This window comes from Hyperolius riggenbachi, unplaced genomic scaffold (genome assembly GCF_040937935.1).
Source record: "Hyperolius riggenbachi isolate aHypRig1 unplaced genomic scaffold, aHypRig1.pri scaffold_270, whole genome shotgun sequence".
NCBI classification, from domain to species: Eukaryota; Metazoa; Chordata; class Amphibia; order Anura; family Hyperoliidae; genus Hyperolius; species Hyperolius riggenbachi.
This window is the reverse complement of record NW_027152481.1, coordinates 77,998-91,576: the sequence shown is the minus strand read 5'-3', so window position 1 is coordinate 91,576 and position 13,579 is coordinate 77,998. Positions and strand designations below refer to the sequence as shown.

General features: G+C 41.8%; 1 protein-coding gene across 1 annotated transcript in view; it reads left to right on the top strand.

Moving 5' to 3' along the window:
* Positions 1-990: 990 nt before the first annotated feature.
* Positions 991-13,579, top strand: part of LOC137543867 (zinc finger protein 585A-like) — a 67,281-nt gene continuing 54,692 nt past the window's right edge. Inside the window, exon 1 of the mRNA XM_068264937.1 lies at positions 991-1,503. Coding sequence (XP_068121038.1) covers positions 1,038-1,503 — 466 coding nt within the window. The 5' untranslated portion in view covers positions 991-1,037. The remainder of the gene's footprint in view (positions 1,504-13,579) is intronic.

The following is a 13,579-nucleotide window of genomic DNA, read 5'->3' as shown; positions in this document are numbered from 1 at the left end:
TGGCAGAGCTGTATACTTACTATAGACTAGCATACTTCTTGTCTAAGTTAAAGGACAACTGAAGTGAGAGGGATATAATAGCATATTTATTTCCTTATTTATAGTATTATTTATTTCCTTTTAAGCAGTGCCAGTTGCCTGTCACCCCTGCTGACCCTCTGCCTCTGATACTTTTAGCCATAGACCCTGAACAAGCATGCAGCAGATCAGGTGCTTCTGATATTATTGTGAGATCTGACAAGATTACCTATTTCTGAATATCATTGGTCCCATGGAAAGTTCCAGTTAAAGCAAATCTTTAGTGATTTATCCTATTGAGCCTTCCCTGTCCCCTCTCTGAGTTCTCGTCCCCTGCTGACCCCAAGTGAAGTTACGCCACCTCCGGGAGCCTTCAGAAGGCTTCGAGAGCCATCATGTCCCTAGATACTCCTGAAGTCCCTCACAGTATGGAGTCTGGGTTAATTTGTCTTTATACCGAGTCAGGCCCATAGAAACATTGTCCCTGATTCAATAAACCTTTTCTCTCCAGCTTTCTCACATGAGATGTTTCCACACCGTATCACTGAGATGCCTCTTCAGAACCCAGCAAAAAAGTACTCAAAGTTTGTACCAAATTTACCAAACTTTAATTTCTTTTACTCCTGTTTCAGTGCTTTTCCCTTGCTGGGGGTTGAAAAAATATTATGTTAATGAGCTGAGGAAACATCTGTAAGAAAACTCTGAGAATTATTTGTTGCCTTGTGCCCTCATATTCAGTCAGAGTGTGTGTTTCCTACAAATATATCCAGTATGAGAAACCCACCAGATCCTCTTACAGATCATCTGTACAGGTCCTCTTTATCCCCAGGATTGTCCACAGGAAGGTCTCACCACACCCCATCACTATCAGATAGATAGAACTATAAATGTACAGTAACTATGACTATTTTATATTTGTAGTCTCAGCCCTTTAGTGCTAAAATGTTGTTTTGTATTATTTTTTTAAGGACGAAGAGTAGTTTGTTTTCAAAACAAAGGTTAAAGAGGAAACAAGAGAGATGTATGCGATTAGTGATCAGCAGTCTATGGAGAAGGGTGGCATGATGAGGACAAGTAAAGAGGAAGAAGAAGAGACATATGTGAGGAGTGATCAGCAGTCTATGGGGGAGGGTGACATGATGAGGACAATTAAAGAGGAAGAAGAAGAGGCATATGTGAGGGGTGATCAGCAGTCTATGGAGGAGGGTGACATGATGAGGACAATGAAAGAGGAAGAAGAAGAGGCATATGTGAGGGGTGATCAGCAGTCTATGGAGGAGGGTGACCTGATAGGAACAAATAAAGAGGAAGAAGAAGAGACATGTGTGAGGTGTTATCAGCAATCTACAGAAGACAGTGACATGATGGGGACAATTAAAGAGGAAGAAGAAGAGACGTATATGAGGGGTGATCAGCAGTCTACAGTGGAGGGTGACATGATGATGACAAGTAAAGAGAAAGGATGTTCTCCAGATATCGGTGAAGGTACGTAAGAAACAGATTGTAGAAATGGTTCTGATTTTATGTTGGGGAGTGTAACACAAGCAGAATGATCCTCACATGATTGTGTAGAATAAGGATGGAGTGTGTAAGGCAGATCACAAACGTAAAGATACCTCTTGTAGGTAGGCTTTCATGAATTCAGTCATTTTAGCAGAAAATTCCAGGTTTATTAATTCATTCTAAGAGATGCTGTTCATCATATGAATGGCCCATCTCCATTCCTCAGTATAACATCATAGTACCAACTAATGAGGAGGATATACTGTACACCATATGAAAGGCCCATCTCCATTCCTCAGTATAACATCATAGTGCCAACAAATGAGGAGGAGATACTGTACACCACATGAAAGGCCCATCTCCATTCCTCAGTATAACATCACAGTACCAACAAATGAGGATGAGATACTGTACACCATATGAAAGGTCCATCTCCATTCCTCAGTATAACATCATAGTACCAACAAATGAGGAGGAGATAATGTACACCATATGAAAGGCCCATCTCCATTCCTCAGTATAACATCATAGCGCCAACAAATGAGGAGGAGATACTGTACACCATATGAAAGGCCCATCTCCATTCCTCAGTATAACATAATACCAACAAATGAGGAGGAGATACTGTACACCATATGAAAGGCCCATCTCCATTCCTCAGTATAACATCACAGTACCAACAAATGAGGATGAGATACTGTACACCATATGAAAGGTCCATCTCCATTCCTCAGTATAACATCATAGTACCAACAAATGAGGAGGAGATACTGTACACCATATGAAAGGCCCATCTCCATTCCTCAGTATAACATCATAGTACCAACTAATGAGGAGGAGATACTGTACACCATATGAACGGCCCATCTCTATTCCTCAGTATAACATCATGGTACCAACAAATGAGGAGGAGATACTGTACACCATATGAAAGGCCCATCTCCATTCCTCGGTATAACATCATAGTTCCAACAAATGAAGAGGAGATACTGTAAACCACATGAAAGTCCCATCTCTATTCCTCAGTGTAACATCATAGTACCAACAAATGAGGAGGAGATACTGTACACCATATGAAAGGCTCATCTCCATTCCTCAGTATAACATCATAGTACCAAGAAATGAGGAGATACTGTACACCATATGAACGGCCCATCTCCATTCCTCAGTATAACATCATAGTACCAACAAATGAGGAGGAGATACTGTACACCATATGAAAGGCCCACCTACATTCCTCAGTATAACATCATAGTACCAACAAATGAGGAGGAGATACTGTACACCATATGAAAGGCCCATCTTCATTCCTCAGTATAACATCATAGCGCCAACAGATGAGGAGGAGATACTGTACACCATATGAAAGGCCCATCTCCATTCCTCAGTATAACATCATAGCACCAACAAATGAGGAGGAGATACTGTACACCATATGAAAGGTCCATCTCCATTCCTCAGTATAACATCATAGTACCAACAAATGAGGAGGAGATACTGTACACCATATGAAAGGTCCATCTCCATTCCTCAGTATAACATCATAGCACCAACAAATGAGGAGGAGATACTGCACACCATATGAAAGGTCCATCTCCATTCCTCAGTATAACATCATAGCACCAACAAATGAGGAGGATATACTGTACACCATATGAAAGGTCCATCTCCATTCCTCAGTATAACATCATAGCACCAACAAATGAGGAGGAGATACTGTACACCATATGAAAGGTCCATCTCCATTCCTCAGTATAACATCATAGCACCAACAAATGAGGAGGAGATACTGTACACCATATGAAAGGTCCATCTCCATTCCTCAGTATAACATCATAGCACCAACAAATGAGGAGGAGATACTGTACACCATATGAAAGGTCCATCTCCATTCCTCAGTATAACATAGCACCAACAAATGAGGAGGAGATACTGTACACCATATGAAAGACCCATCTCCATTCCTCAGTATAACATCACAGTACTAAAAATTGAGGAGGAGATACTGTACACCATATGAAAGGTCCATCTCCATTCCTCAGTATAACATCACAGTACTAACAAATGAGGAGGAGATACTGTACACCATATGAAAGGTCAATCTCCATTCCTCAGTATAACATCACAGTACTAAAAATTGAGGAGGAGATACTGTACACCATATGAAAGGTCCATCTCCATTCCTCAGTATATCACAGTACTAACAAATGAGGAGGAGATACTGTACACCATATGAAAGGCCCATCTCCATTCCTCAGTATAACATCACAGTACTAAAAATTGAGGAGGAGATACTGTACACCATATGAAAGGTCCATCTCCATTCCTCAGTATAACATCAAAGTACCAACAAATGAGGAGGAGATACTGTACACCATAAGAAAGGTCCATCTCCATTCCTCAGTATAGCATCATAATGCCAACAAATGAGGAGGGGATACTGCACACCATATGAAACGCCCACCTCCATTCCTCAGTATAACATAGCACCAACAAATGAGGAGGAGATACTGTACACCATGTGAAAGGCCCCTCTCCATTCCTCAGTATAACATCATAGTACCAACAAATAAGGAGGAGATACTGTACACCATATGAAAGGCCCATCTCCATTTCTCAGTATAACATCACAGTACTAACAAATGAGGAGGAGATACTGTACACCATATGAAAGGCCCACCTCCATTCCTCAGTATAACATAGCACCAACAAATGAGGAGGAGATACTGTACACCATGTGAAAGGCCCCTCTCCATTCCTCAGTATAACATCATAGTACCAACAAATGAGGAGGAGATGCTGTACACCATATGAAAGACCCATCGCTACTCCTCAGTATAATATCATAGTACCAACAAATGAGGAGGAGATACTGTACACCATATGAAAGGTCCATCTCCATTCCTCAGTATAACATCATAGCACCAACAAATGAGGAGGAGATACTGTACACCATATGAAAGGTCCATCTCCATTCCTCAGTATAACATCATAGCACCAACAAATGAGGAGGAGATACTGTACACCATATGAAAGGTCCATCTCCATTCCTCAGTATAACATCGTAGCACCAACAAATGAGGAGGAGATACTGTACACCATATGAAAGGTCCATCTCCATTCCTCAGTATAACATAGCACCAACAAATGAGGAGGAGATACTGTACACCGTATGAAAGGTCCATCTCCATTCCTCAGTATAACATCATAGCACCAACAGATGAGGAGGAGATACTGTACACCATATGAAAGGCCCATCTCCATTCCTCAGTATAACATCATAGTACCAACAAATGAGGAGGAGATACTGTACACCATATGAAAGGTCCATCTCCATTCCTCAGTATAACATCATAGCACCAACAAATGAGGAGGAGATACTGAACACCATATGAAAGGTCCATCTCCATTCCTCAGTATAACATCATGGCACCAACAAATGAGGAGTAGATACTGACCATATGAAAGGTCCATCTCCATTCCTCAGTATAACATCATAGCACCAACAAATGAGGAGGATATACTGTACACCATATGAAAGGCCCATCTCCATTCCTCAGTATAACATCATAGTACCAACAAATGAGGAGGAGATAATGTACACCATATGAAAGGCCCATCTCCATTCCTCAGTATAACATAATACCAACAAATGAGGAGGAGATACTGTACACCATATGAAAGGCCCATCTCCATTCCTCAATATAACATCACAGTACCAACAAATGAGATACTGTACACCATATGAAAGGTACATCTCCATTCCTCAGTATAACATCATAGTACCAACAAATGAGGAGGAGATACTGTACACCAAATGAAAGACCCATCTCCATTCCTCAGTATAACATCATGGTACCAACAAATGAGGAGATACTGTACACCATATGAAAGACCCATCTCCATTCCTCGGTATAACATCATAGTTCCAACAAATGAAGAGGAGATACTGTAAACCATATGAAAGTCCCATCTCTATTCCTCAGTGTAACATCATAGTACCAACAAATGAGGAGGAGATACTGTACACCATATGAAAGGCTCATCTCCATTTCTCAGTATAACATCATAGTACCAAGAAATGAGGAGATACTGTACACCATATGAAAGGCCCATCTCCATTCCTCAGTATAACATCATAGTACCAACAAACGAGGAGGAGATACTGTACACCATATGAAAGGCCCATCTTCATTCCTCAGTATAACATCATAGCGCCAACAGATGAGGAGGAGATACTGTACACCATATGAAAGGCCCATCTCCATTCCTCAGTATAACATCATAGCACCAACAAATGAGGAGGAGATACTGTACACCATATGAAAGGTCCATCTCCATTCCTCAGTATAACATCATAGCACCAACAAATGAGGAGGAGATACTGTACACCATATGAAAGGTCCATCTCCATTCCTCAGTATAACATCATAGCACCAACAAATGAGGAGGAGATACTGTACACCATATGAAAGGTCCATCTCCATTCCTCAGTATAACATCATAGCACCAACAAATGAGGAGGAGATACTGTACACCATATGAAAGGTCCATCTCCATTCCTCAGTATAACATAGCACCAACAAATGAGGAGGAGATACTGTACACTGTATGAAAGGTCCATTTCCATTCCTCAGTATAACATCATAGCACTAACAAATGAAGAGGAGATACTGTACACCATTTGAAAGGCCTATCTCCATTCCTCAGTATAGCATCATAGCGCCAACAGATGAGGAGGAGATACTGTACACCATATGAAAGGTCCATCTCCATTCCTCAGTATAACATCATAGCACCAACAAATGAGGAGGAGATACTGTACACCATATGAAAGGTCCATCTCCATTCCTCAGTATAACATCATAGCACCAACAAATGAGAAGATACTGTACACCATATGAAAGGTCCATCTCCATTCCTCAGTATAACATCATAGCACCAACAAATGAGGAGGAGATACTGTACACCATATGAAAGGTCCATCTCCATTCCTCAGTATAACATCGTAGCACCAACAAATGAGGAGGAGATACTGTACACCATATGAAAGGTACATCTCCATTCCTCAGTATAACATCATAGTACCAACAAATGAGGAGGAGATACTGTACACCAAATGAAAGACCCATCTCCATTCCTCAGTATAACATCATGGTACCAACAAATGAGGAGATACTGTACACCATATGAAAGACCCATCTCCATTCCTCGGTATAACATCATAGTTCCAACAAATGAAGAGGAGATACTGTAAACCATATGAAAGTCCCATCTCTATTCCTCAGTGTAACATCATAGTACCAACAAATGAGGAGGAGATACTGTACACCATATGAAAGGCTCATCTCCATTTCTCAGTATAACATCATAGTACCAAGAAATGAGGAGATACTGTACACCATATGAAAGGCCCATCTCCATTCCTCAGTATAACATCATAGTACCAACAAACGAGGAGGAGATACTGTACACCATATGAAAGGCCCATCTTCATTCCTCAGTATAACATCATAGCGCCAACAGATGAGGAGGAGATACTGTACACCATATGAAAGGCCCATCTCCATTCCTCAGTATAACATCATAGCACCAACAAATGAGGAGGAGATACTGTACACCATATGAAAGGTCCATCTCCATTCCTCAGTATAACATCATAGCACCAACAAATGAGGAGGAGATACTGTACACCATATGAAAGGTCCATCTCCATTCCTCAGTATAACATCATAGCACCAACAAATGAGGAGGAGATACTGTACACCATATGAAAGGTCCATCTCCATTCCTCAGTATAACATAGCACCAACAAATGAGGAGGAGATACTGTACACTGTATGAAAGGTCCATTTCCATTCCTCAGTATAACATCATAGCACTAACAAATGAAGAGGAGATACTGTACACCATTTGAAAGGCCTATCTCCATTCCTCAGTATAGCATCATAGCGCCAACAGATGAGGAGGAGATACTGTACACCATATGAAAGGTCCATCTCCATTCCTCAGTATAACATCATAGCACCAACAAATGAGGAGGAGATACTGTACACCATATGAAAGGTCCATCTCCATTCCTCAGTATAACATCATAGCACCAACAAATGAGAAGATACTGTACACCATATGAAAGGTCCATCTCCATTCCTCAGTATAACATCATAGCACCAACAAATGAGGAGGAGATACTGTACACCATATGAAAGGTCCATCTCCATTCCTCAGTATAACATCGTAGCACCAACAAATGAGGAGGAGATACTGTACACCATATGAAAGGTCCATCTCCATTCCTCAGTATAACATAGCACCAACAAATGAGGAGGAGATACTGTACACCATATGAAAGGTCCATCTCCATTCCTCAGTATAACATCATAGCACTAACAAATGAAGAGGAGATACTGTACACCATTTGAAAGGCCTATCTCCATTCCTCAGTATAACATCATAGCGCCAACAGATGAGGAGGAGATACTGTACACCATATGAAAGACCCATCTCCATTCCTCAGTATAACATCACAGTACTAAAAATTGAGGAGGAGATACTGTACACCATATGAAAGGTCCATCTCCATTCCTCAGTATAACATCACAGTACTAACAAATGAGGAGGAGATACTGTACACCATATAAAAAGGTCAATCTCCATTCCTCAGTATAACATCACAGTACTAAAAATTGAGGAGGAGATACTGTACACCATATGAAAGGTCCATCTCCATTCCTCAGTATATCACAGTACTAACAAATGAGGAGGAGATACTGTACACCATATGAAAGGCCCATCTCCATTCCTCAGTATAACATCACAGTACTAAAAATTGAGGAGGAGATACTGTACAGCATATGAAAGGTCCATCTCCATTCCTCAGTATAACATCAAAGTACCAACAAATGAGGAGGAGATACTGTACACCATAAGAAAGGTCCATCTCCATTCCTCAGTATAGCATCATAATGCCAACAAATGAGGAGGGGATACTGTACACCATATGAAACGCCCACCTCCATTCCTCAGTATAACATAGCACCAACAAATGAGGAGGAGATACTGTACAGCATATGAAAGGCACCTCTCCATTCCTCAGTATAACATCATAGTACCAACAAATAAGGAGGAGATACTGTACACCATATGAAAGGCCCATCTCCATTCCTCAGTATAACATCACAGTACTAACAAATGAGGAGGAGATACTGTACACCATATGAAAGGCCCACCTCCATTCCTCAGTATAACATAGCACCAACAAATGATGAGGAGATACTGTACACCATATGAAAGGCCCATCTCCATTCCTCAGTATAACATCATAGTACCAACAAATGAGGAGGAGATACTGTACACCATATGAAAGGCCCATCTCCATTCCTCAGTATAACATCATAGTACCAACAAATGAGGAGGAGATGCTGTACACCATATGAAAGGCCCATCTTCATTCCTCAGTATAACATCATAGCACAAACAGATGAGGAGTGTGAGAGATCGCGGAAAAGCCGCCGCGAGTGCTACTGAGCAGGCGGCTGATTCCGCATCCAGTGCGGCGGTTTGCACGCGGAAGCGTGTGTCTGGCAGCAGAGTGGAACGCGGAAAAGCCGCTGCATGCAACAACAGTCAGGCTGCTGATTCCGCGTCCAGCGTGGCGGTTTGCACGCAGCAGCATGCAGCTGGTGTGGCTGAGCCTGTTAGTTCACACAGGTTTAGGGCTACGCACGCGCGCGCCAAAAGTCAGGACCTTTATGCCAGCAGGAGATGTGTCAGATGATCAGGATGATCAGCTGATTCCTGCTGGACTCCTGATTGGCTGAGTGGTTCGGGCGGGGCGGCAGAGTCCTGCAACTATATATACAGCTTGCTTGTCAGCTGCTGGTTGTCTGCCGTTGCGATCACTACGTGGAAGCACTCAGACCGTTAGTCAGATCCTACAGTGTGTTAGAACCAGGTGAACCTGGGAATTCGCAGTTAGCCAGTTTACTTGTACTGTTAATCTGTGTTATTATTCAGACTAGTTCCAGGGTGCTGAGACCAAGGACCTCGCACTCAGACTAGGCATTGTTTGATATCTGTTATGACCTATTGCTTTTCTGATTACTCCTCTGTCTTCTGATTCGGTGCCTCGCATATCTGATATACCGTTGTCAGACCCTGCTTGCCTTGGATACCGAATTAGCCTTCTGTCTTTGTACTTTATCTGTCATCTCTGTTGCCGAACCTCTGCCTGTCTGACCATTCTCCCTTCAGTGGGACGTCTCCCACTGGAGGGTTATCTCTGAGGCTTGCCTCTCCGAGACGCCTGCCCCAAGCAGACGATTACTGCTAGGGGTCGAGATTCCTCACTCTGCCTGGTTAGAGGATCTCACGCACGGGGTTCCCATTCAGAGGTAACCACACCTCTGAGGAATTGCCCTGTGGTGGATATTTCCACACTTCTGTGATTTATATTACTGTCTTTATTGTGTTCTTTTGCTGGTGCCCAGAGGTTAGCAATATATCGGATTATCGGTGATACTGCAGATTATCAATAATCGGGTATATATCTGCATTCTTGGTGATACTGCAGATCGCCAATAATCAGATTCTCTCTGCATGCTGATACCGATCGTTACAAGGAGGAGATACTGTACACCATATGAAAGGCCCATCTCCATTCCTCAGTATAACATCACAGTATTAACAAATGAGGAGGAGATACTGTACACCATATGAAAGGTCCATCTCCATTTCTCAGTATAACATCATAGTACCAACAAATGAGGAGGAGATACTGTACACCATATGAAAGGTCCATCTCCATTCCTCAGTATAACATCATAGCACCAACAAATGAGGAGGAGATACTGTACACCATATGGAAGGTCCATCTCCATTCCTCAGTATAACATCATAGCACCAACAAATGAGGAGGAGATACTGTACACCATATGAAAGGTCCATCTCCATTCCTCAGTATAACATCAAAGTACCAACAAATGAGGAGTAGATACTGTACACCATATGAAAGGTCCATCTCCATTCCTCAGTATAACATAGCACCAAGAAATGAGGAGGAGATACTGTACACCATGTGAAAGGCCCCTCTCCATTCCTCAGTATAACATCATAGTACCAACAAATGAGGAGGAGATACTGTACACCATATGAAAGGTCCATCTCCATTCCTCAGCATAACATCATAGCACTAACAAATGAAGAGGAGATACTGTACACCATTTGAAAGGCCTATCTCCATTCCTCAGTATAACATCAAAGTACCAACAAATGAGGAGGAGATACTGTACACCATATGAAAGGTCCATCTCCATTTCTCAGTATAACATCATAGTACCAACAAATGAGGAGGAGATACTGTACACCATATGAAAGGTCCATCTCCATTCCTCAGTATAACATCATAGCACCAACAAATGAGGAGGAGATACTGTACACCATATGGAAGGTCCATCTCCATTCCTCAGTATAACATCATAGCACCAACAAATGAGGAGGAGATACTGTACACCATATGAAAGGTCCATCTCCATTCCTCAGTATAACATCAAAGTACCAACAAATGAGGAGGAGATACTGTACACCATATGAAAGGTCCATCTCCATTCCTCAGTATAACATAGCACCAAGAAATGAGGAGGAGATACTGTACACCATGTGAAAGGCCCCTCTCCATTCCTCAGTATAACATCATAGTACCAACAAATGAGGAGGAGATACTGTACACCATATGAAAGGTCCATCTCCATTCCTCAGCATAACATCATAGCACTAACAAATGAAGAGGAGATACTGTACACCATAAGAAAGGTCCATCTCTATTCCTCAGTATAGCATCATAATGCCAACAAATGAGGAGGGGATACTGTACACCATATGAAACGCCCACCTCCATTCCTCAGTATAACCTAGCACCAACAAATGAGGAGGAGATACTGTACACCATGTGAAAGGCCCCTCTCCATTCCTCAGTATAACCTCATAGTACCAACAAATGAGGAGGAGATACTGTACACCATATGAAAGGTCCATCTCCATTCCTCAGTATAACATCATAGTACCAACAAATGAGAAGGAGATACTGTACACCATATGAAAGGTCCATCTCCATTCCTCAGTATAACATCATAGCACTAACAAATGAAGAGGAGATACTGTACACCATATGAAAGGTCCATCTCCATTCCTCAGTATAACATCATAGTACTAACAAATGAGAAGGAGATACTGTACACCATATGAAAGGTTCATCTCCATTCCTCTGTATAACATCATAGTTTCAACAAATGAGAAGGAGATACTGTACACCATATGAAAGGGCCATCTCCATTCCTCAGTATAACATCATAGCACCAACAAATGAAGAGGAGATACTGTACACCATGTGAAAGGCCCCTCTCCATTCCTCAGTATAACATCATAGCACCAACAAATGAGGAGGAGATACTGTACACCATATGAAAGGTCCATCTCCATTCCTCAGTATAACATCATAGTACCAACAAATGAGGAGGAGATACTGTACACCATATGAAAGGCCCATCTCCATTCCTCAGTATAACATCATAGTACCAACAAATGAAGAGGAGATGCTGTACACCATATGAAAGGCCCATCTCCATTCCTCAGTATAACATCATAGTACCAACAAATGAGGCGGAGATACTGTACACCATATGAAAGGCCCATCTCCATTCCTCAGTATAACATCATAGTACCAACAAATGAGGCGGAGATACTGTACTCCATATGAAAGGCCCATCTCCATTCCTCAGTATAACATCATAGCACTAACAAATGAGGCGGAGATAATGTACACCATATGAAAGGCCCATCTCCATTCCTCAGTATAACATCATAGTGCCAACAAATAATGAGGAGAGACTGTACACCATATGAAAGGTCCATCTCCATTCCTCAGTATAACATCATAGCACCAACAAATGAAGAGGAGATACTGTACACCATGTGAAAGGCCCCTCTCCATTCCTCAGTATAACATCATAGTACCAACAAATGAGGAGGAGATACTGTACACCATATGAAAGGCCCATCTCCATTCCTCAGTATAATATCACAGTACCAACAAATGAGGAGGGGATACTGTACACCATATGAAACGCCCACCTCCATTCCTCAGTATAACATAGCACCAACAAATGAGGAGGAGATACTGTACACCATGTGAAAGGCCCATCTCCATTCCTCAGTATAACATCATAGCACCAACAAATGAGGAGGAGATACTGTACACCATATGAAAGGTCCATCTCCATTCCTCAGTATAACATCATAGTACCAACAAATAAGGAGGAGATACTGAACACCATATGAAAGGTCCATCTCCATTCCTCAGTATAACATCATAGTACCAACAAATAAAGAGGAGATACTGTACACCATATGAAAGGCCCATCTCCATTCCTCAGTATAACATCATAGTACCAACAAATGAAGAGGAGATACTGTACTCCATATGAAAGGCCCATCTCCATTCCTCAGTGTAACATCATAGTACCAACAAATGAGGAGGAGATACTGTACACCATATGAAAGGCCCATCTCCATTCCTCAGTGTAACATCATAGTACCAACAAATGAGGAGGAGATACTGTACACCATATGATAGGCCATCTCCATTCCTCAGTATAACATCATAGTACCAACAAATGAGGCGGAGATACTGTACACCATATGAAAGGCCCATCTCCATTCCTCAGTATAACATCATAGTACCAACAAATGAGGCGGAGATACTGTACTCCATATGAAAGGCCCATCTCCATTCCTCACTATAACATCATAGCACTAACAAATGGGGAGGAGATACTGTACACCATATGAAAGGCCCATCTCCATTCCTTAGTATAACATAGTACCAACAAATGAGGAGGAGATACTGTACACCATATGAAAGGCCCATCACCATTCCTCAGTATAACATCATAGTACCAACAAATGAGGAGGAGACACTGTACACCATATGAAAGGCCCATCTCCATTCCTCAGTATAACATCATAGTACCAACAAATAAGGAGGAGACACTGTATACCATAT